Raw genomic sequence first — 24882 nt, 5'->3', positions numbered from 1 at the left:
GTTGGCAGGACCATTCCTGTTTCCTCTCAATCTGTTGTACTCATTTTTGTTCCATGTCGTTGTTTTTTTTTAATGATTTTTAAACAGTTGTGGGGAAACCTTAAACTGCTGCTGTCCAAGTTACTCAACGGGTTGTTGCTAGGTAACCATAAGTTACTCAACAGGTTGTTGCTTGGCAACCAAAGAACAAGCGAGCGAAAGAGTTGATGCCTCTGACGAACCTTTCTTATCTGGGTGTGAAAAGTGTAGCAGTTAAAGCATTTGCTTTGCCTACATCTCCCAGAATGCTGTGCGGTTCTGGATCAGAGTTTAGTGAAATCATTGGATATATTATCTTTTGGTATTGATCGTGTGTCTATAGCGATATTTATTGTTGATTTATTGCTCAACCCTCGCTAGAGCTTTGAGTCAGGTTGTGACACTATGTACAAAACACAAGATGCCTTTATTCCTCCATCTTTGTGTTTTTTTTTTTTTGTTTTTTGTTTTTTTGACCAGGGGGGAAACGTGTCAGACTTGATGGACGGCGGTCGGATGGCTCTCGACAACAAGACCTCCCTCCTCAACACGCCCCTCCTCACCTCCAGCCCCCGAGTCGGCCACGATCACTTCTACGACTCGCCCCTGAAACAGAGCCGGAAGGACATCAGCCTGGAGGACTCGGGCCAACTCACCGACGGTACGGGAGCCACAAAGCGAGCGCGCACGCTGCGTTGGTCCAAACGACTTCAACTCTGCTTGCTTCCGTTGAAACAGACAGCGGGCTCGATCAGTCGGAGCGAGTGGCCGAGCTCCTCAAGGAGCTGTCCAATCACAACGAGCGCGTAGAGGAAAGGAAGGCGGCGCTGTACGAGCTTCTCAAGCTGATCCGCGAAAACACCCTGCAGGTGTGGGACGAGCACTTCAAGACCATCCTGCTGCTTCTGCTGGAGACGATGGGCGACAGAGAGGTACACGCACACGCACAGAACCTGCGTCAACTCGGTGAAAAAGATCGGAGCTGAATTTCCTCTCTTCTTGAATCTCTTCAGCATGTGATCCGAACGCTGGCTCTGAGGGTGCTGAGGGAGATTCTTGGTAAGCAGCCTTGGAGGTTCAAGAACTATGCAGAGCTCACCATCATGAAGGCCTTGGAGGCTCACAAAGATCCACACAAAGAGGTACCGTCATCCACACCAGGGCTACCCGCAGCTGACGATTGTCTTACTAATCGGATAAAAAAAATGTTTTTGTTACATCCTGCATGTTTTTCTGTTAACTATTTTAACCCTTTTATACAATATTGGAAATGCCTTCAAATATACAAATAAATGAATGATCCAATTCCGCTTTTTCTTTTTTTTTTTTTAAAGAAAATAATCTTTGTATTGCGTAAAATGCACATAACATTCCTTTTGGTGAGTTCTTGATTATTTGTAGCAAAGGATGGATCTGGAGCTATAAAAATACTTCTAAAATCAGCATCTTTCTGATTGACTTCACGTTAATTCAACAGCGTTTAATGTTTGGAATAACTGATTAATGACTGGATAGTGAAAAGTGGGTTAATGGTTTTTTTAACTGGTTGAAGCTACAGCTATGCAGCTTCACAAAGATTTCTGTATCTTAAATTTCTCTTGTTTACGAGTGTGGTGTTCTTTCAGCAAACACCCTGGTTTTGAGTCTGTAAACTCCAGCTGACGATTATTCAATTACTAAATTAGTTGATGATTCATCCAATAAATCGTTTCAGCCTTAATCCATCCACAAATTAGCTTCTTCCGAGTAGATAACAATAATGATATTCACAGAACATAACAGGTTAAAGCAACCAGCGCTTTCTTTCTTTCTTTGTTTTTTTCCTGAAGGTGGTCCGTGCCGCAGAGGAGACGGCTGCCATGTTGGCGTTGTCCATCAGTCCAGACCAGTGCATCAAGGTGTTGTGTCCAATTATTCAGTCAGCTGACTACCCCATCAACCTGGCTGCTATCAAGATGCAGACGAAGGTGGTGGAGAGAGTTCCCCGAGAGGGCCTGGCCAGCATGCTGCCCGAGATCGTCCCAGGACTCATACAGGTGACTCGTCTCTGGGACGTCAACCGGGTAATCTGGGACGATTTGTTTATTTCGACGGTCACAGGGTAAGCCGTGCGTTTTGTCCAACAGGGTTACGATAACTCTGAAAGCAGTGTGAGGAAGGCCTGTGTGTTTTGCCTGGTGGCCGTCCATGCGGTGATCGGAGACGACCTCAAACCGCACCTCAGCCAACTCTCCAGTAGCAAGGTGAGCGGGTCGCCGGCGTTTTAAAATCCGGTTCATGAAAAACCTTTTTTTTTGTTTGTTTGTTTTGTTTATGAATATAAACCGGATGTTGGAAGCTTGTGGCGTTTTCTGAAATCTGAATGACAAATTTATATCGACATAAAGTAGAGATCTTCCATGCGTTTCCTGTGTCCTCTTTGCCGCTTATAACTCCAAATGCACGTCATAATTTAGCTTTGTAGAAGATTTCTGAAAACCATTTTCATTGCATTTAACCATAAAACAGTACTTTAAGTTGGTCTATGACTTAAAATCCCAATAAAATGTTAGTTTGTGTTCATATTCTACAAAATATGAAAAAGTTTAAGGAGGACGAACGTTCCTTCAAGACACTATTAATTGGATCATGACTGGAATGCTGTTTATCAGGCAAACTCTCAAAGAATATGGATCTGAGGTACCTGGATAGTTTTATTAAACAGAGAAATAATTACTGGTCAGTTTTTACAGGGAGGGTTTGGAATTATGTAAACATTTTTTTAGATTATATGATGTTAAAATGTTATTTCCTAATTGAAAATATTCCTGGAATACAACTTTGATTCTTTTATGCATGTTTGAGAAATCCTTGACTGTCCGGTGGCGGCCGTTTAGGGTAGCCTAAACGCTTGATCTCACAAAGCACCACCTATTTCCACAAAGGGCTCCTCAGCTCCTATAGACTAGCGGCAGCAGCAATTGGCAAACAACTGGTATCTGCTGAGCTTATCACACAAACTACTGCTCAGTCCCAGCGCTCCTAAGAACAGTTGTTTACGATGTAATGGGGGAGCCTTGTTGTGATGACATGTAGGAAAGAACAGGAGCTTCTTAAAGAGACGGAGGCACTAAATTGCAAAGTCAAATTTCTTTTTTTTTATTATATATATATCATTTTTATTGTAACTGAAGGTAACATAGGTACTTGATTGTGCTATAAAATGGCACCATGTGCCTAGAAAAACACGTAATGCCGCCTCTTTAATGCAGAACTTGACAACTTTCTCTGATGGAGCCTGTTTATGTGAGGCTGTCAGAAACCGGTCCAACTCTCTGGCTCATTAGTAGCAGCTGTTTCTTCCCGTCATAAAGCTCATTATTTAAACAGATGTAAGAAGTAGAAACAATGGTTTTCACCATTGTGTTTTTTTTTGTTTTGTTTTGTTTTTCTGTTTGCAGCTGAAGCTGTTGAATCTCTACATCAAGCGTGCCCAGTCTGGCTCCACTGGCAGCGAACCTTCAGGCGAGGGTCTATAGAAGTCGCTCAGTCCCAGAGTGTGACTGCAGAACCGCAACTGTCCACAGCAAACAAACAAAAAACATCTGCTCCTCAGATCACACCCACACAGACGGAGACCGACGGGGGCAGACTGCTTACATCCACAACAAGACATGGTGTATACACACAAAATAAGTACACAGAGTGCTCATGTTTCCAGCTTCACTGCAAGAGAGAGAGAGAGTGAAGGGGAGACAGAGAGAGAGAGAGAGAGAGAGCATGTTGTGGTTCTCACTGAGCGTCGCCCACCCCGGCCTCAGACTGGACTGAACCCTTAAATCTGGAATAAATAAAAACAGCAGCCGACTTCCGCTCTCATGTTCCACCCAGGTTTCTCACCACTCACTCACTCACTCACTCACTTACTCACTCACCCCAGGATGAAGATGTCGCGTGTCCGTCCGTCCGTCCTGTCCAACAACGTCCGCTCTCAGAAACAGCTAAACTTCAGTAGGGAGTGATGCATCTGCATGGTTTCATTTTTCCGGGGGTTTAATATTCATAAAACATTGCGATGAACAAACTGTGCTCTTTCCTGTTTCCTTCTTGGACAGTCAGTAACCGGGTCCAGGTTGCCGGGAATGTAAAACGTACACGGTGTCATAGTTTGGATTATTTTAAGAAATGAGGTTTTACTGCAGTGTTTTTTTTTTTTTTTTGTTGTTTTTTTTTTTATACGTTATATTTTCTCACACACCAAGAATCTACTTTTTGTTTTTTTTTTTTTGTTTTTTTCCCAGAAAGGTGCTGACAAACCTCAGAGGTACGACCCCCCCCCCCCCCCTGCAGCGCACTAACACACACCACAGTACTGATAAAATCCAGACCACGGGGCAGGTGGGGGTGGGAGGGGGGTGTTTGGCTATGCATGAAACTAAAGATAAAGAAATAACATTTTATTGCGGTCAGGTTTGCAGTCGAGAATAAAACTGGCTGCGGTTTTAAATTAAAGTGAACGACGTCCGGCCCCTTTCACATGAACCCCAGATGGTTTTCCATTTCTCCAAGCTCACGTTCGATCGGCCCGCTTCTGAGGAAGATGCTGCTTTACACATGAAGTATGACCGGACCTGGCTAATTATCATATAGCGGACATGTATCTATATATGATATTAAGATTGATTATTCAAGAACAGTGTCAGGTAGGAGGAGTTTCCCCCCAGGGGGGTCGCAGGCTCGCACCTTCACCCATCCACGTTTTATTTCCTTTTCTCTGTTGCGCGTGCCGTAGTCTTACTGACTCACTTTTTTTTTTGTTTTTTTTTTTGTTTTTTGTTTTTCTCATCTGAGAAGAAATTTGTAGAAATGTATTATTTACAGATCTGGAAAGAAAACGTCCTGTCTTCTTCACTTTTCTCTTTCCTCTCCATTGTCTTTCTTTCCTCTGTCTTATAACATTCTAGTTTTCTTTGTGCATTTACAAAAGCTGTGCTTACAATAAAGTAAAGAACTTGTACAGATCATGATGATAGATATTCGTGGTTTAACGCCTCATATTTTGTTCGTGTTTTTACACCCCCACTTCCCAGCTCGGTTCAATAATTTCAAGACTTTTTTAATGGGTCACTATTGAAGTAGAAGGAAAAAAAATATTTAAACTGAGTCTTAATTTACTTAATTTACTTTTATTCCAGCAAACATTACAGTACTCTACATTCTTTTTAAAACACATTTATACATGCAAACAAGAAATTTTACCTTTGGATTGTTTCACATTTAAAGCCACTTTTCAAACCAAGTTATGAGGGAAAAATTACAATTTATTTGCCTGTTTTGTAAAATGTAAGATGTACTTAATTTTAAACTGTTTTTTAAAATACAGATATTTTTTTTCTCTGAATTATTCCCAACAACCAAAGTCCACAACAGAAATATCCTCTTAATGAAAAAAAAAATCATAACAAGGTGGGAAAGCCTTATAAAAAAAAAATAAATAAAAGATCAAATTAAAGTTAAATTGTATTTTCCCGCTTTTGGCACACAATGATGAGCTGGATGTTGGACTGTTACACATTTAATGGCCAATTAGCTATTAGTTTGCAAAAATATGAAATGAAAAGAACAAAAAGGAGGGCAAAAACGTTGTTTTTTGAGTAGAATTGTTAATTTATCATGTGACTGCTCAAATGTATATTATTAAATTAAATCACTTTGATTGTGAACAGAATAACCCGCGAGGTTTAAGTGATTATATTTAATAGTGAACAATAACCTGGCTTTGATTTGCTCCTGTGTAGTAAACATAGGAAGCAGCAGATCCTGCTGAAAGCTGTGCAAGGCAGAAAGAAATGTGGACAACATGCAGCCGTTAAATATAAAGTAGCCTTGTTCAGGTGTCATGTAAAAGATAACATTTAATCCTCCTGCAATATGGCTATTTGAGTTGGTGGTGCTGAATTTCAGGTATGCATCTGTTCGTTCTCTGGGCTGTATATTTAGGAGCCGCTGAAGAGAGAACCAGACTCAGGTCTGACCCGTAAATCTGCTGGACTCCCAGGGAGCTGCTGCCTAATGGCCAAGTCAGTGAACGCATCCCTCAGAACAATCATTAGGACTTTCCAAAGTATTCCCACCCATTACGGCTTTCACATTTTGTCATTACGAGCGATTTTCTACATTTTTATGCAACTCCTCCTGTTGCTTTGTTTTAATGATGCCGTTGGTGAACTAATGTTCTTCAAATCTTTCCTCAGAAGGCAATAACACTCCTTTCACTCCACGATTGTGCACAGCTTTGTGTTGGTGCATCATAAAATACATTTAAGCTTGCGGTTGCATAAGAAGTGAAAAAGTTTGCAAAGTAAAACATTTCTAAGACACTGACTGCATCAACTGGTATATCATTTAACTACAAATTAAGACAGTATTTCATCTTTATGTACTTGATTTTTTTTAATGTAACGTTTTACCAATCTAAAATATCTGATGCATTCTTTCTGCACCAAGAAATTCTGTCCACATATTCCAGCTTCATTTTTATGAATCAAACTCAGCAACCTCTTATTCTTTCTTACTAAAGATGTGCTGCATCAGCAAACAAAAGCTTTATTATTGCATTTTTGAACATTTACTTCATAAAGTCTATTTATTTGATTGTTAAAGAAACATTGCTTTATTCCCAATTTTAGGTTTTAGTACAAAAAAAGCATTAGATTTCTACAAGAAAATACATTTTCTTCATTGCCTCGTTTATATAGCGTGTTTTACTTCCGTTTTTCTATTTTGTACATAATTTTAGATAAGAAATACTTAAAATAAGTTGAGATGTTTAAGTATTTAAAAAGCATTTTGTAAAACCACTTTAAGACCTTTGAGTTTCATTTTTTTATATGTTTTCCTGTACTATTTTCCATTATGTAACGATTTAAATGTCACTATAATAGCTCTGGCACCTTACATAGATTCTAACACCTGATTGGTAAATCGGCACAGCAGTTTATTTTCAGACCAATCACCTTATTTATAACTGAGTTAGTTAGCACTCTTACTTATATTATCCAATAAATAATTTCCGATGCTTTTAACATATGATTTTACACCTTCAATTAGTTATGAATGTATACAAATTAAAATATTGATTCATTTATGTTCAATTATCACTTGTTTATTGAATTGAAAGATTTTGGGTCTCGATATAAATCATTAAGCGGGATTTCCAAAGAAGAGACGCTAATTACGGGGTGAGGCGGGTCGAGCCCCTCGGTCCAAAATAGCGTCTGTATCCTGAGGGGGGGGGGGAAATAACCTTTACACCCCCCAACACTTGCGACACCGTCAGGCTCCGGCTGATAATCACTAACCAGGCGGAGCGGAGAAAAGCAAACTGAGATCAACTCTAGAAGTCTGTGGCCGAGACTTTGTGTTTTTTTTTCTCCCCTTCTCCTCTTACTGACATGAAAATGAAGCGCTTCGGTTTCGTTTGGATCCTTGTGGTGCCGGGGGCTGAATCGCGTTGATTTACAGCAGAACTGAATCGCACGGGGCGACAACAGCTGTTGGGACGTACAAATGTTGTTCTGGCAGTCCTACACCGAAAACTTCCGGGCTCCGGTGCAGAGACACGGCGATGGAGACAGCAGCAGCTACTCACGGTACGGAGCTCACCGAGCTGAGTGCACTGCTCATATTTTGTTGACAGTTATTACTTTGTAAATATACAGTTTCTCTTGAGAGCTAAACACAGTGGTGCGTGTTAGTCGAGAACGAGCCGACTCAATTGATCGGTTCACTTATGTGAACTATGAGAGTCGGTGTGTATTTTATACAGTTCCGAACATACCTGTGCATTCTGCTTGAATGCGGCATTAATTCTTGCACAGTTTGGGATTCATTTGATTCGTTTCTTCATTTAAACGATGACAAAAATTATTCTTACATGTTTAAAGGTGACGGAGAGATAAATCATCATTCTACTTGTGCATACTTTATGAACTGGTTAGAATCACTGACCCAGTGAATTTCAAGCATGAGCTCTGATGCAAAGACGTGTCTTAACACCTTGTCAAAAAATGAAAGGAAAACTAAAACTTGTAATGGCAGGTAAAGCAAACACAGACCGATCATTTTTCATGGGGAGAGTGAGTGCAGTGTGTGAGACGGTGGAAATTACACATCAAATGTGAGATACTGTTTTATATATTTGTGTTTGAGAATAACTCATACAAATAATACCAGAACCTGGATTGACTATTTTAAATAGTTCTGTATCAGCAAAACAGCCAACTCGTTTACAAAATGAGCCAAATTATTCGGATCTCTTGAAAATATTCGGAATTCCCATTGCTAGTGAAACACAATGACGGAAGCTGGGAAGCCTCTGATTGGCTAATGCTTCTGCAGTGGGCACAGAAGACGGCTTGTGATTGGATGGTTTTCGTCCTGGCATCGTTCCTGAGGCTGGCGGTGGTGAACCAGCAAGAAGCTAGAGTCAGTCTGAACATCGAGGGAGCCATGTTGATACCTGTTTTTGTGTCAAACGGTACATTTTCGATGGTTAAAGGACTACGTCTGAAAGACGGGAAGCCCGAGCGGTGATTTCCCAACCGCTATGAGAAGAGAGGACCTGGCTGGAATGGTACAGAGTGTGCCTGAAGAGCGCTGGGTTTAGGTCACTGAGCAGCTGATTCAAAGCAAATGAAGTTGATGCTAGTTAGCTTGGTAGCCAGGTAGCAACAGCTGTGCGGACGCTGCGTGGGATGCGGCTTTTGGACTCTTGCTATACAGTTTCTCAGCTTGTTGCATTCTGCTGAACGGACGCTCGCCAGGCTGTCGGGAAACACTCAACGAAGCGTCGACGAGGCTGTTGGGTTAGCTCTGGCTTTATAAAAGATGGCTTTGTAAAGCTAGCTAACGTTAGCATGCTGACAATCAGTCCGCATCTTTCGTCACGACTGTTTGCTAGCTGATGGGGTTCTAACTTATTCTTTCTCTGGGGCAGTTTGCCACTAGTTTGGAGGAAAAACAGCTTCAATAAGCCAAACATAATTATGGTGGTGAATTCAGTCTCCGGGCAAAACTCCCTGTTCGCCTTCCCAGCCTGCCGATGAGCAGCTAACGGGCTTAGCAGCAGAACTTTGCTCCGACGGGTGTCTCTCACAAGCTGCAGAGCCCTCTCTCGCTCGCTAGCCGAGCCTTTACCTGAAGCAAGCTGGCGGCCCTCCGGGTAGAAGCCGAGGACAAGGAGCTGGGGTCCATGGCTTGGGTGCTGAAGATGGACGATGCCACCATCGAGTCGGGGCTGGTGCATGACTTCGATGCTAGCCTGTCTGGCATCGGACAGGAGCTCGGGGCTGGAGCTTACAGCATGAGGTTAGAGACATGCAGGACAAATACACACACACACACACACACACACACTGTCTGGATGGTGAAATGTTAAAGATGTCTGGCTGGGGAGGTGTTGTTGTTGTTCCCTGTTGCACTGGGTGTAATGGTTTCTCTTTGTTTTGAGAACTGCAGCACAGCAGTCACTGCGGGGTGCCACGATCGAGGTCAAACATTAGATTACACAAATTCACAAAACCGTAGACGGAAAAAATCCCGTTTCATGTTGTGAAGAGGGGGAGGTAAACACGTCAGATCAGCTGATCCTGTTCCCCCACAAACACAATGGGCTTGTTGCTACAACATATACAGACTTAGTTTCGACTAGGAAGTGCGTGGGGAGACGGTAGTAGCTTTGTTTCTGATGGTATGTGGAATGCAAAGGGTTTTCTCTGGGTCTGAGCCAGCGGCCTCACTCTGTTTAAATGTGTCTGGGCTCACATGTGACAGCATGGAACATGCTGTGCACAACTTTGTGTAAATAAGGGAGGTGCTTATTGTGAACTTTCCCTATTTATCGATCTGTGGAGTAATGATTAATATTTGGAGGGAGGAAGAGGTTGTGCCTTCTTTTGTAATGTTTTGCCATTATGGTTCAGAATAAGAATATCAGTATTTCTTGAGAATAAACAAAAAACTGTTAGACGGACATTAATATTTAGTCCAGAAACTTGATTTAGAAAACATTGGAAGCAAAATGAATAATTTTATATAGTTTGCAGAAAATTAAGCTGCTAAATTTTCACAGTAATTCATGAATATACCAGATGCACGGCTCGTTTATATAAATAATTAACTTTCTTTGATGTGCATACGTTTTGCACACACTTTACAAAATGGCATAGATTTGAAATGAATACCTAACTGATGTGACAAACCAGAATTACAGGATATCGTCGGGTTCACTGAGTTGATCTTCTCTTAGCCATTGCTATAAAAACTTTTCTTTTCTGATTGTTTTATGTTAAAAATAAAGCAACATTTTGTCAACGATCTCCAGCTGTTCATCAAACTTTTCCATTTCTTCCAATTTTCCGATTGTTTTTAAAACAGCCACTCTGTTACTTCACAGTGCCGGCTATAAAATGTTTTATTAGCATTCTGCTAATGCCATTAGTTTAGCAAACGGTAGCTTTAATAACAGCTGCCTTAATACACTGTAGCATCTCCAGTTGTTGAGTCACTGTCCTGCCACGTTTAGATGCATCTCTGCTCCAGCACAGGGAGTCCAGCGGCTGATTTTCCTCTTCAGTAGGCAGCAAGTTCTGCAGAAGCCCGGTAATGATCCAGTCATCTGATTTATGTGTGATGGAGCAGAGATTTATCTAAGTTGCAGGATAGTAGCTGTCGAAAGGTGCAGAACTCTGATGCTTTACTTTCTCTGTATTTTCTTTTTTGTTCTTGTTGTTCTCAACCAGAAATACTTGTAGGCAAATTTAGAGTGGGACAGAGGGGGGGATAATTTATGTATCCTTCTTTCAGCCAGCTGACTGACTTTGTTCAGCAACACAAGACGGCGGGAAATCGCTACTTACTTATTACGATCAAATCACAAACTAAAGTCCCTCTGGCTGCAGCATCATCACACAGACTTTGGTCACTTTGTTGAAATCCTGGTTAATTTCTGCAGCCAGGTGTTTGTCTTCTTAGTGTCGACCTGAAATGATTAACACGTGGGTGCTGGACTGAATCCTGGCTGCGTAAACACTGTAAATGTGGCAAAGTCAGCATTTCCAGTCAATCTGTGTACAATCCATAAATGTTTCCCATGTTTTTTTTTTGTTTTGTTTTTTTGTTTTGTTTTAATTTTCTAAACTCCAGAAGTTGCAAGTGGTATTGCGGTGAAGCACCTGTTCCCTTACTGGGTTTTCACTATGCTCTGTGTTTTGCTCACTGGGAGCTGTTGATATTTCTGCGTTCAGGGGGCAAGACCTCCAGGGATGAGCGTGTGTTTATCAGACGCCCCTCTCCTCCTCCTCCTCCTCCTGCCTGTTTATCTGTGTGTGACGTAGGTGTGTGTGCCAGTCGCCCATGAGGGCGAGCGAGTTCACCAGTGCTGAATTCATGGCATGCACCTAAGTGAATTAGTGAAAATAGAGAGTGTGCTATCTGTGATACCCGGGATGGGTTTGAAGTCAGCAGCTGGTGGGAACAAAATGTTTCAGTGGAAGACACTCTTCAGGTTTCAGGTGGCCAGTATAGGTCAAAGGACGGCGGTTTGGACGGCTCAGTAGGGTTACAATAGGACAGTCTGCTGTATATTTACACCAAGGAAACCGAGAGAAAGTTTAGGCATTCCTGCTTCGCTCATGACTCTGCGAAATATTCCTATAAATGGAATGCTTTTCAGTGATGGAGTTAATTTTTCAGTATTTTTCCTGATTTGGACGCAGATCCACACACACACACACACACACATGCTCGATTCAGCCAACATTAGTGTTTGTCAGGGTTAACTGAGGACAGGTCGTCTGTCTGGAGTAGCTGGGAAGTGTGAGAAATGACACACGTCAGCATCTTGAGCGGTGTCGGGGTGTTTCTAATCATGCGTCGTGCTGAAGCCTCATGCATCTATAATAAGAGACCAGTTTGATCAATGAAGCGCCTTTATCGCCCCTAAAACAGGCAGATTTGTTTAATAACTTAATCTGGAAGTTTTAAGTGTGACAAATGTATTTGAGATAAGAACCAAGAGAATCCAGTTTTGACAAATGGAGGCAGAAATAATTTACGCTTTTCAAATATTATGGCGCTTATGAGGCAATAAAGTTAAACACTAGAGATGAGATTAAAAAAAAAAAAACTCTGCAGCATTAAGACTTGAGTTAAGCTTTATATTGGATATCATTAAGCTGTGCTTCAGCTCTTCAGATGTCATTTTGTTTTTTGGTCTTTTCTGCATCCTGCCGCCTCCCTGACTCGTCCGTCTCTGTCTTTCAGCGATGTGCTGGCTCTGCCCATCTTTAAGCAGGAGGACTCCAACCTTCCACCTGAAAGCAAGACCAAAAATCCCCCATTCCAGTATGTGCTGTGCGCCGCCACCTCGCCTGCTGTCAAGCTGCACGACGAGACGCTCACATACCTAAACCAAGGTAACGGGATATTTAATTCACTGAAACTACTTAAACTCCAAGCAGCGTCGCTCAATTTTAAGAAAACATGCAACTGTGATAAACTTTTCAATATCAAGACGGCTACCTTGATAGGAATTACTCCCAATTTTCCTTTTGCTTTCTGTTCTTCCATCGTAATGTTTCTTTGACTCTTTTGAGTTTAACAAACTCTAGAAGATTTGTGCATGATGCTCGAAATGTAAAAACCTACCTCACTGTTAGTTGGTGCTACCAGTATGATTGCAGCTCAGAATATTGTGCAACTTTAGCTACACAGACTTTTTAATATCTGTAAATTTTACGCCCATCGCCTGTAGTTTCTACACACAAAATTCAGCACTTGAATTAATTCCGACAGAGGAGAAAACTGTTTTTGTAAAATGGAGAGTTTTGGATATTTAGCACAAACGGTCCCATATAAAAATTGCACTGGATAATAAATTGGGCAGCACTGTAGCCTTGCATCAAGAAGGTGCTAGGATCAACTTCCAGCCTGGGAGTTTTTATGGTTCTCCTCATGCATTAGTGGATTCGCTCCAGGTACTCTGGCTTTCTCCCACAGTTTAAAAACATGACTGTAGGGTTGAATGATTACTCTTAAGTTAGTGATTTTCACTTCTGGTCCTCAGGAGCTCCGTCCTTCATGTTTTAGATGTTTCTCTGCTTTAGCGCCAGAAGTCTGTTAAGAGCTACTTGGTTATAAATAAAGTATCTATCCACCCACCCGAGTCAGGTGTGTGGAGGGAAGGATACGCCCCAAACATTCAGGATGTCTGACTAGCTTCACCCTAATGTATTGTTACATTTGATAAACAGATCGTAATGGTGACTTGCTGTAATAAATGTCAGCTAAACGTTTAAGCACTGCGCAGGCTCTCGTTGTCTGTAGTACATTCGGTGACATTTGTTGTTTTCAAAGGTAGAGAACTTGTAAGTCTGCATGTTGCAGGTGACTCATCATGACTGACGCATCATGAGGCTCAGGTATTAAACGCTTTCAAGTGTTTAAGGGAAATTAAGATGAACTTTATATTTATTGCAAGAAATCCTTTTGCATTCAATATGCATTTTATGAGAACTCATTTTTTTAAAAATTTGTCTTTAGGTTGTTTTGTTAAGAAACAAAAACTTCTAACTTGACCAGAATCGGGAGCTAAATGTATTTATTTTTTGGCCAGTTTATTGTTTTTGTAATATAGACTGATAACACAAACATGTGTCACATACAGAAAAAACAAACTGCATGTAGCTTCATAATCACTTCATCAGGATGTTTTTTTTTATATGATGAATAAAGTAAACAGCGGATTTAATGGCAGCCATTATTCAGCTGATCTTTACCCAGGAATGCAGGAAGCAGTTTTATCTGAAATGTAAAGTGCGGCGTTTGTTTGTAAATTCAACCATGTAAGTTTTTTCATGTTGCATTCCCTGTGTTGCGTCTTTTCCATCTAACTGTTAAACCTGAGTGGTTTCTTCGTTTTATTATTGTCATAATTAAAAGCGTTGCGGCTGATTGGTGGATCAATTGGCTGCAACTGATTGATCCATTATGAAGTGTTTTTATCCCTGCTGGGAACTGCAAGGAAGAAATTTACATATTTGGTATAAGATTGTTAAAAAACCAGGATTATTGCGAAACCAGAATGTAATTTTTATTTATTTTATCTTTGCATTGGGTACTTCATCCGGTTTCTCTCCTTTCTCCCGTTCAGGCCAGTCTTATGAGATCCGCATGTTGGACAACAGGAAAGCAGGGGAGTTACCAGAGCTCAACAACAAGATGGTGAAGGTGAGGGAACCGCTGCAGCTAGAGGAGAAACATCTGCTTCTTGCATCTTGTGCTCCTCATATCTAACATGCATGTGTATGTGTAGAGCACAGTACGGGTAGTGTTTCATGACCGGCGGCTGCAGTACACGGAGCACCAGCAGCTGGAGGGCTGGAAGTGGAATCGTCCTGGGGACCGTCTCCTTGACATCGGTAAAGAAGCCTGCAGAGAAATGTTTACCTTCTACTGTCCCGTGCGTGTGTGTGTGATGCGCAGCTCAAATATCTCTGTCTGAAACAGATATTCCCATGTCAGTGGGCATTGTTGAGCCCAAGACTCACTCCTCCCAGCTCAACGCTGCAGAGTTTCTGTGGGACATGAACAAAAGAACGTCTGTTTTCGTTCAGGTAAAAAAAAAACAAACAAAAAAAAAAGTCCTCACATTCTCTAACCACACTCGCTCTCCTTTCGCCTGCTGCCACCCGAGTTTCCACATCAAACGGCGTCTCTTGATCACATCGCCTCGGTCGTGTCTGCAGGTGCACTGCATCAGCACGGAGTTCACCCCCAGGAAGCATGGCGGAGAGAAGGGCGTCCCGTTCAGGATCCAGATCGACACGTTCACCCAGGGAGACGGTGGAGAGTACACGGAGCACCTCCACTCCGCTTCCTGTCAGATTAAAGTTTTTAAGGTACACACTTTGTCTCTTCCTGGTAAAATGACACATTTTGTTGTTTTTTTTTTATATATATATATATCATTGTTTCTCCTTGTCTTCTCCCTGTTCAGCCAAAGGGGGCCGACCGTAAGCAGAAGACTGACAGGGAGAAAATGGAGAAGCGCACCCCTCAGGAGAAGGAGAAGTACCAACCCTCCTATGATACCACTATACTATCAGAGGTTAGAATGATTCCTCTTAAAGGCTTATTTTTGCTTTTGCACAAAGGAAATGTCATTTTACAACACAGTTTAAGGATGGCACCAGAGTTTTTTCCACTGCATTAACTCCAGCAGAGTCACTGCTAGCAATAATCCGAAGCAATTGCGTGTTAATGGACAGAGCTGCCATTCGTTTTGTTCTGTCCTTTTGAGAGCCTGGATTTTTACTCCAGAGTCACTGAGGATTCATATGGTTGCATCACTGTTTGTCTCTGGTAACAAAGGTGTCGTTAAAACCTCTTTGGTAAAAAACTCCAGGGAGGAAACGCAAAGCGAAGCGATGTTATCTTTATGCAGAGCTTTCACTTCCACCCTTCCTGATTGATATTTTATTAATAATCCACCCGACTAAGAAATTGAAGCACAGTTTGATTCTTAAGCTTATTAATTATCTTGGCTCACATGCTTAATCCAGTTGCATTGGATTAGGAGAACTGGCTTCTTAAAATAATAGATTAAAACAAACCTTTAAAGTTGCTGTGGTTCGTGACAATAACTCCCATCCTGAGCGTAAAGCTTCAATCCACTAGAGATACTTCAAAGATTAACACTGCAGTTTTTCCTGAGCAGCGGGGTCAGTGGCCTCTTCTTATATATAATGTTTAGGCTGCTGCTATAGTTGCGAAAACCACTTCCTGCTACTAAAAGAAAGCAGTGCGTTATTTGCACTTGGAGACAGTTTGCAATGACGCAAAACCGTCTTTCTGAAGTAAAGCTGTGGTGCACCGCCTCTGGTTATTCACAACTTTTACTATAGAAACAACAGCCTGGGTTATAAACCTACGCAAACACAAACACACTGGGAGACTAAGGACAATCTCAATAAAAAAAGATTTACCCATAAATCTTAGCAGTTACCTGCTTCAGGTTCAAATAAACAACCTAGTTGCATTGCAGAGCGAGCGGTGAGCTGAGCATCAATTCTGCAGATCGCTGTGATTATTTTCTACAAATTATCTTAATAATGTAGCTTCACAGATGTGATATGAGAAGAAGAAATCACACAATTTAACAGAGGCCAACATCAGTGTAGAAATATTTAATATTTTACACCGATATTTCTAAAACGGCAAACTGCTGAGTCGAGACGGACTCTTGTGATTGGCTCCCAAAGTTTTGCAGTACAGATTCGTCGGACAGAAACTCGACGACTTGTTTGTATTTGACGTGTTGTTTTTTTAACTTTTTTTGTAAGAAGTTGATGCGCATGTTTCAGACAAGAACTAAAAATGTAATTGCACACCATCAGCAACAAGTTGAGTCTGTAGAGAAGTAAAACCTTCAAAGCACAATTGTAGTATTACCAATCTGGACAAGAATGGAGGTTAAAATGTATCAAAATATTTGTATTTTCACTCTATTCCTTGTCCCATAAATTATTTCTTTCCTTCCTCATGCCTTTGTCCTGTCTTCTTCTTTGCTTTCCTTCTTTCCCTTCTTTTTTGTCATCTTGTCTTTCTTTTTCCCTCTATTTTCCCCTCTTTGCACCTCCTTCCTTTCTTCCTAATATCTTCTTATACCTTGTAAACTTCCTTCTTTCTCTTCAGTCTCCTTCCTTTCTTGCTTGTCCTTTGTTTCTCACTTGCTTGTATCCTAGTTTCCTTCCTTTCTTGTCATCCCTTCAGTCCTTCCTCTCTTTGTTTCTTCTTCTTCCTCGCTTCTTTCCTTTCTTGCTCGTCCTTCCCTCCAGAAACGTTTCTTTCCATTTTAAACTGGGCGAAAAGAACTGACAACTCTGAAGAAAAGTCTGGAGTTTTTACATGAATTATGTGTAGGAAACCTGAGAATATAGATCCAACAAATCCTTTAGGGTTTTTTTGGACTTTTCTTTTGGTACTGGGTGAGAAGTCCCCGATCTGTGTGTGTGTGTGTGTTGGTGTGAGTCACAGGCCAGCTAACCTCTGCTGTGTGTCTGAATGCAGACGAGGCTTGAACCCATCATAGAAGATTCGGGTGACCATGAGCTGAAAAAGTCCAGCAAGCGGACACTTCCCGCTGACTGTGGCGACTCCTTGGCCAAGAGAGGCAGTGTAAGCACCCTGCTGTCCTCTCCCGCTCCTTCCTGGTCCTGCCGTCTATTCTCCGTCTCCATTTCAAACCAGTAAACATTCAACTGGTGTGATTGGGATAGTGTTTGTAATTTGGAGGAGTGGCGCAAAGCTAAATTCCCAGTGTATACTTACTTTTCCACACACTTTTCTTAGACGTATTTAAAGTTTCATTTATTTTATTATCGGTGTGTAATCGCTGCAGTATTTATATACGTCTGTGTCTCTGCCCAGTGCTCCCCGTGGCCAGACGCCGCCTACACCAGCACCAGCCAGGCAGCTACCCCCTCCTTCACCTCCACCCCACTTTCCACCTACACAACCTCCTCGGTGCTGGACAGGTACTTCAGTTTATTGTTTAGCGAATTCATTCATTTTCATGGTCGCATTGAAAAGTCATTCATGTTGATCTTTTAATTTTTTTTTTGTTTGTTTTTTTGTTTTCCAGTGACTCATCCTCACCCAATCACCAAGCAGATCCTGGTGGCCATGGCAACTCGGAGGTTAGTATCTAGTTGTGTTTCTGCTCCTGGCTGATTTGGTCACAATTAGGCCTGAAGCTAACCATTATTTTAGTAATCGATTATTCTATTGATTATTGTGACAACTAATTAGATTTTTTTTTTTTTTAATTGGCTCATTTTAGAGATTTTTCATTTAACCATTTAAAACTTTTTATACGATATTAGAAATGCACTAAAAGATGCAAATAAACAAATCAATTCCTTTTTTAAATGAGAAACTTTACATTTTTTGGCTTAAAATACAATAACAATGGATGCCTTTAGTGAATATTTGTAGATTTATTTTACAGAATCTGAACCAGGTGAAGGCAAAACTATCCCACTTAAGGAGTTCAGGGTAAAACATATTTATACACAAATATTCTTAATGTTAAATGCTAAATTTTTAGTACAGTTTTGACTTAATATTTGCTCTGAGTTTGTTGGGGTTTTTTAAGTAAATGGCCTTTTTGAGTCGTTATACTCCAGTTAATAATCGATTTCTAATTCAGTTGGCAGTTATTTCAGTAATTGATTCATCCCAGTTAATTGGATTAATCATTTCAGCCCTAGTCACATTTAATCGGACATCTTTAATCATCAGTGTTCATATATCTGTACACAAACGCATTAAATTGTCAGGTGAAAAGAAAATATCTGCACATTTATGGCTGTTTCTGTGAAAACACAGATCCATTCAAATTATGTCACCGCTTTGACATTAATCGAGTTCAGATTGAACAAGGTTTCATTTTTGTGGAGACGTTTAATAAAATGTTGATGCACTTAATTTGAGTCTTGGAAAAACGATTAAAACTCCTTGAACTTTTTCACCTGTTTTCATGTTGCGATTAATTTTTGTGACGACGCAACACAAATCAGGACTGGACAATAAATCAATAACGATACATGTCGCAATAGACATGCAGATGCATCGATTGTGCAGCAGCAGTTTGAGGTTTCACCATTGTGCCTCATAAATGCTTAAAAACATAAAAACTACAGCTAGGAGTGAAAACTGGATGAAACGGGAAACATCATACTACCAGTTTGATAGTATTTCAGATATTTAAAACAAAAACTAATCAATAATTATTGGCATTTTCTGATAAGAAAGGCTTGCGTTATATGTGCTTGTTCAGCCCAAACACAAAGTATGGTATAATCATAAAGTGAGACGAATATAAAGCTATTTTTTTTATTATTCCCAAATAAAAAACCTGAAAAGTGTGGCATGCAAGTGTATCCAGCCTAATAGGTCACACCTTTGTGGAGCCAGCTTTTGCTTCAATTGCATCATCTCATGTTTGGTCTCATCTCAACTCGCTGTGAGCTACATGGAAGTGGTCCGATTATTATCGCTTCATTTAGTCAAATGTTGATTAGTACATCTGGCATTATGGTTGCTAACAGAAAGTTGAACTCGGTGTTGTTGCGACTGAAGTCTTTCTGTCTCGTCTGTGCAGCAGCTGAGCCCCACTGCCTCCATACAGGACGCTCAGAAGTGGCTGTTGAAGAACCGCTTCAGCTCCTACACTAGACTCTTCTCTCATTTCTCAGGTTTGTACACGTTTTTTTTTAAGGTTTTATTGGCTCTAGTGGCCTTTATTTGATGGTGAATTGACAGGAAAGTGGGTAACAAACTAAAAAAAGACGGTGTTGTGCTGGAAAAGTTTGAAAACATACCTTCAGATTGTTAAAGTTCTTGAATTTCACTTTAAGAGTGTACAAATTATTTGTGCTTCCACTTAAAGGATCCAAAATAAAAGTCTTATAAGTTTTATTTCTGTAATCAGATGCCCTGCTGTGTAAACATTAGGACCATGAGAACGACTGGAGCAAAACTCTTACTCTGTCCTGTCGCAGGTTCTGATTTATTGAAGTTAACCCGGGACGACCTGGTCCAGATTTGTGGGCCGGCTGATGGGATCAGACTCTTCAATGCTCTCAAATCCAGGTGAGAAAAGTGTCTGGTGTAAGAAGAAAAAGCGCTGAAAGTGAGCCCGTCTACGTGGCCGTGTGGGTAAACTGTCCCCTCTCGTTGCAGGTCAGTGCGTCCCAGATTGACAGTGTACGTCTGTCAGGAGTCTCCTCAAGGGAGCCCCCTGCTGGAGAGACACTGCACAATAGAAAATGGAGAACACCGGAGCTCTGCTAGTTTACACGGTGAACAAAATGTTTCTCGACACTAATGGAGTACTGAAACGTGTTTGCACAAGTCTTTAACGCCGTCGCCTGTCTGTGTCCCTTCAGTATACCACGCTCTGTATTTGGAGGAGCTCACAGCTGCAGAACTCATCCGTAAGATTGCATCTGTGTGCGACATTCCATTGGGAAGGATCCACCAGGTGTACAGGCAGGGTCCGACAGGCATACACATCCTACTAAGCGACCAGGTATTGGCATGCACACACCACTCCACTCCCTTTTTTTTTTTTAACCGCATCATCATCTAAAAACAGACAATTTAACTGTAGTGGAAAACTACATCTGTTCCACTGATCAAGTCGTGAACTATTTTTGCAAAAATATTCATATCTTTTGCTTACAAATGAGAAAATGATGCATTTTTTTTTGTAATCAGTGTTTTCCATTAAAAATATGAAAAATTGTCCCTTGTATGCCAATAGCTCCATCATGAAAACCTATCGAGACATGTCGATTCACCTGAAATCACTGAGTCAGGAGAATATGTTACGCTGCATTTTATCCATCTTTTAATTTGCAACAAGAATATGCTCAACTCAGGTGCAACATCATTCCCAGCCTCAAAATACTCATCTATCCCTCTAATCTGTTTTTGTGGCCCATGTAAAGAGCAGCTGGTGCAGTTCCACTTATAATCTCCATCGTTGGCACAATCTCCTTATCAACTCAACTATTTAAAAAGAATGTTTTTAAAAATGTACCTTAAGCTTTCTACCAACAGGAATTGTTTTACCAGCTTGGAAGTCTGAAAAGGCAAACCAGTCTGTAGTGATGATTGCAACGGAGAAACATAAAGTAGACGCCAGAATAACATGTTGGGACACAAAACTGAAAGTGATTTTATTAAAAAAAAAACAGGAAATGCTGTTACTCAGAGAAAGACAGTTTTTGCCTGAATGCTCCACTTCGCCTGTAAACTAAAACAGCTGAATGAATATTTTATTATGAGGATTACAGATTAATTAAAATTGAAATATAAACTTAAATGACATACTTTTAAGTATGTAAAGTGTTAAACATTTCACAAATGACAGATTTTCGTCTAGGTTCATCTTGTGCCGATTTGAATCTGCAAGCTGAGGAGAGAAATAAACCACAAACCTCTCTAATTTGAATCTTATTTATACTCTACTGTTTTTTGCATTACTAGATTGACTGATGTTACTTCAACAACACCAGGAAATCATATTTTGAGAATATTGGCAGACATATCGAACAAAACTCAACATTTATCCTCATTTGTTCTCTTAGATGGTTTACAACTTGTCTGACGAGAGCTGTTTTTTGATCAGCACTGTCAAAGGTAAGCACACGATTCCAAAACGAGGGAGGAGCTGGTAATTATCCATATTCTCCGTATTTTAGGATTTACTCTCCCTTTCCTCTTTTCTGTTCTCTTTCCAGATGAGTTGGGCGAAGGACTTCATCTAATCTTGAAGTAGTGAGGAGCACAGATGGCGTCACTAATACTCCATCCTCTGCTTTGGAGCAGAAGCCTCCTTCTGTCGCTCTGCATCCTCCCCGTCTCTCTTTAGCGATCGCTCGATGGAAAGCAGAGTGACTGCGCCGAAGCCATGTAAATGTTAGAATCTGACATGGGTGTGTCCACTGTTTCATATTGAAAACATTATTAAGATGAAGGTTAGGAGAAGAGATCGGGGAGGATTTGAGATCAGGGGGTAGTTAACATTGTTCAATGTATTTTGATTTAATTTTAATTTTTTTTTTTTTTTTTTGTCTTATATATAGTTTCTGTGTGGAGGTGGGAGGGTGGAGGCTCCAAGGGAGAGGGGTGGATGGTGCTCTGGCATGCAAGAGACAGGAAGAAAAAGTCACCTTATTGCTTGTTGCCCTTCCTAAACAACCAGCGTTAGGCCAGTATTTGATGAAACTGTACTGCTGAACAGCATGCAATCCATACCAAGTTGCTTGAACGACAAACTCCGCTTACTCTGCTTACTTAACATTCTTTGACGGGGATGTCTTAATTAACTTTCTCTAATTGGCTGAGCAAATATTCAGGGTAAATGAGTGGAAGTGCTCTCATTTTTGGCTTTTTTTTTTTTTTTTTTGCTATTTTAAAATGACGTCATCAGTTCTTATCACATTGTCTCACTATGTGATTTAAACTTACAGCCATATCTCTGTCGACATTGCGTCTCGCTCAGCTAACGTGTGTCCAGTATGGCCTGCGCTTTTACAGTTTTTTTTTTATTTTTTTTTTTAGTTGATGCCTAATTATGAGTCGGCTCTTTCTGTTCCTCTTAATGAATTTACTCTCTTTCTGGTGCCATAACAGCTCATTAGCTTGGCTTTTATTTTTTTATTTTTTTAATTCAAGTATATACACGGAGTACATACACATCATTATTTGACTTCTCTGCTTTATTAAAACACTGGTTTACAGAATTATGGCGAGAGGACTTTGGGAATTAGTTGATAAAACCCCTCGACGATGCTATCCAGTGGAGCATTAGTGCCTATTTAAACGAAACCTACTTTATAGTGGACCAAACAGGAAACTGACTGACTGACAGGTGTGATCTGAGAGGGAATAAACTGCAGTGGGTCTTGAATTTGTGCAAATTTAAAGCACTAAAGCTGGTTTAAAAGTTGGGGGAGGGTGGACTTAAAACGGCAAATTTTGTACCGGGTGCCGAAGCCTTGATTCCAGATCCATTTTTACTGTAAGCATTATGCAGCAGGTGAGGCATACGGTTGCATCTCAATAAATTAGAAATTGCCAAATTGTTTTAAGTAACTTAATTGAAAAGGTGAAACTCAACTAGATCATTACACACACAGTGATTTGTATCAAGTTTGTTTTGATGACTCATGGAAACCAAAACTGTTTGTCCAAAAACTGGCTTATTACACGAGATTAAAAAGGTTTTATTTTTTTATTACCATTAAGAATCAGGTTGTAGAAGGTGCTAATTTGATGGTTATGTAGCAGAAAGTTATTAACAACCTCAAGGAATCTGTTCAAAGGGCTGTGTCCAGGCATATTAATGGAAAGTTTAGTGGAAGGAGGAAAAAAAAGGTTGTGGTGGGGTTAAGGTCAGGTGAGTTTGGCCCAAATGATCAGACTGAAAACTTCCCAAAGAACCTCAAGCTACTTGGTGGATGTGCCTCTCCACTCTTCCTTAAGACCCCTTGGGATCATTTTGGGACCTTTTTTTTTTTTTTTTTTTTTTTTTATTAAATGCTAAATTTAGTTTTCAATATGGACGGAGGACATTGGACCATTGAGCAGCACTCCTGTTTCTGCCATTGTCTCTAGCTTTCGAGTGGCTTAACACGAGGAATTGGACCGTTGTGCTTCATATCCTGAGTACATCTGTGTGGTGTGAGCTTGTACCATATTTTTTCCTTCCACCCAACTTTCCATTAATACAGTCTGATACAGCAGTCTGACAGCCGGCTTCTTTACCAATGACCTGCTGAGGGTCTCGGAGAGATGGTTGTGTGGACCATAAAATGGCCATAGCATTACACTTCTGCATTAAGGTTTTTTATTATTATTATTATTTGGTCTTTTATTGTATTATAATGTTGAGGATTTGAATTCTGTGGTTTGGTTAGCCCATCAAAATTAACAGCAATAAATGCTTTAAAGACCTCCCTCTGTATAATGAATTTGTTTCACTTTTTGAATTCAATTAGTAATTAACGAGGTTTTCCATGATCTTCTAAGTAATTGGAGTGCTCCTGTATGCAGTGGCAATGCATCAAAATGCCACATCATTCTTGGGAACTTTGAGTCGTAGCCTAGCACAGAACGTACAGGTCGCGTTCTGAGTGGCCTTAACAAAAAGCGAAAGGAAACCTCACCACGCTTGAGGCCTCCGCTTTGGTTCAAGTTGGTCCGTTTTGGCATTTTCGAAGAGGTTTACATTGTCAAGGTGTCAGAATTTGTGTGCATGTGTATCATTTTGTTCATTATGTCAAACGTTTGTTTTTTTCTGCTGGTTAAAGAAGTCGTGTTTAGCTTGCTACTTAGTAAAGAGCATGTGGATATTTGGGAGACAGATAAATTTGTCAGTGAGTGTATCCCCCGAAACTTTTCTCCCCCCCTGTTACTTTTTCCATACGTTAGAGACCAAGCCTGCACTGAAGAAATTCACAAACTTCTAGTTCGATGTGTAGTCATTAGTCCTACACCCTCAACATCCTTTTCTTACTAGATCAGAAGGAGTTCGACAAATAAAACTCTCAAGGCTATGAAAGCAGCTGTTTGTGTCTCGACATGCACCAGAGCCAGGACTGTAGCTCCTGAGGCGTCTGCGCGGACGAACGCGAGTGCTACAACAGAGAAACCTGTGTTCATCAACTCTAGCGTTTGTAAGAATAGAGTGGATGTAAAAATGAAAAAGGAAAAAAGTTTTAGTTTTAGTCTGCTGAAGGCCTGACCAACCGTCTGCCTGTCTGTGTGAGCACGAGCCGGAAAGAGGTGACCACTGTTAACCTGATGCTTCTCATGTGCACAGTATCATATGCTGGAGATGTACACAACCACATGTGCTGGGAATAAATAATTTCATAACTTACTCCTGTGTTCTGCATATTTATTCAAGAAGAAAATGATGAGGGGCATACTCTTTAAGCTGAATTTTATCTGTCAGGATGACTGTTTTCTTTTCTCATGGTATCTAAGATTACACTTTTATGTAATTACGTTTCACCCACTGAATGAACATTAGGGAAAAAAAAAAACAAATATATGTGCCCAGTTTGTCACTGTGCAACTGAAGGACTGTGGTCAAATAAATTTAAGCTATAGATTAAGAACCCTTCAAGCAGATAATTTAAACGTAATTATATTTATTAGATAATCTGGAATTGAATGGAGGTGCATAGGTTTCAATACATGAATTAGAATGACATGAGATGCTTTTTTTTTTTTTTTTTACAGTAT

The 24882-nt window shown here is 40.6% G+C and overlaps 2 protein-coding genes across 10 annotated transcripts in view; both read left to right on the top strand.

Moving 5' to 3' along the window:
- The window catches only part of clasp2 (cytoplasmic linker associated protein 2), a 61278-nt gene extending 56245 nt beyond the window's left edge, over positions 1-5033 (top strand). For all 8 annotated transcript variants that reach the window (XM_088010227.1, XM_088010221.1, XM_088010222.1 and 5 more), the window contains 6 exons: positions 499-679; positions 757-950; positions 1032-1160; positions 1848-2054; positions 2145-2261; positions 3459-5033. In XM_088010227.1, the coding sequence (XP_087866353.1) occupies positions 499-679; positions 757-950; positions 1032-1160; positions 1848-2054; positions 2145-2261; positions 3459-3536 (906 nt within the window). In that variant the 3' untranslated portion in view covers positions 3537-5033. The remainder of the gene's footprint in view (positions 1-498; positions 680-756; positions 951-1031; positions 1161-1847; positions 2055-2144; positions 2262-3458) is intronic.
- A 2145-nt stretch (positions 5034-7178) lies between these two features.
- Positions 7179-24514, top strand: ubp1 (upstream binding protein 1). 2 transcript variants are annotated; one of them, XM_014987691.2, is made up of 16 exons: positions 7179-7649; positions 12322-12473; positions 14210-14286; positions 14372-14477; positions 14566-14672; positions 14805-14957; positions 15056-15166; positions 17128-17235; positions 17488-17594; positions 17702-17756; positions 19223-19316; positions 19623-19713; positions 19804-19922; positions 20010-20152; positions 21216-21267; positions 21369-24514. In XM_014987691.2, the coding sequence occupies exons 1-16, from the start codon at positions 7567-7569 to the stop codon at positions 21404-21406; spliced, it is 1596 nt and encodes a 531-aa protein (XP_014843177.1). In that variant the 5' UTR covers positions 7179-7566; the 3' UTR covers positions 21407-24514. The 2 variants fall into 2 exon arrangements, with proteins under 2 accessions (XP_014843177.1, XP_014843176.1); XM_014987690.2 differs by lacking the exon at positions 7179-7649 and adding an exon at positions 7708-9366.
- Positions 24515-24882: the final 368 nt, after the last annotated feature.

This window comes from Poecilia mexicana, unplaced genomic scaffold, assembly GCF_051168715.1.
Source record: "Poecilia mexicana isolate PSO_F unplaced genomic scaffold, ASM5116871v1 scaffold_11, whole genome shotgun sequence".
NCBI classification, from domain to species: domain Eukaryota; kingdom Metazoa; phylum Chordata; class Actinopteri; order Cyprinodontiformes; family Poeciliidae; genus Poecilia; species Poecilia mexicana.
This window is presented reverse-complemented; position numbering and strand designations above follow the sequence as displayed.

What these genes read in the sequence shown, in the direction of transcription:
- ubp1 (XM_014987690.2), top strand. Translation starts at nt 9,251, where the DNA reads ATGGCTTGGGTGCTGAAGATGGACGATGCCACCATCGAGTCGGGGCTG. An exon ending in ACCTCCTCGGTGCTGGACAG is followed by an intron (nt 17,595 to 17,701) that starts GTACTTCAGTTT and finishes TTTGTTTTCCAG; the next exon opens with TGACTCATCCTCACCCAATC. An exon ending in GTGGCCATGGCAACTCGGAG is followed by an intron (nt 17,757 to 19,222) that starts GTTAGTATCTAG and finishes TCGTCTGTGCAG; the next exon opens with CAGCTGAGCCCCACTGCCTC.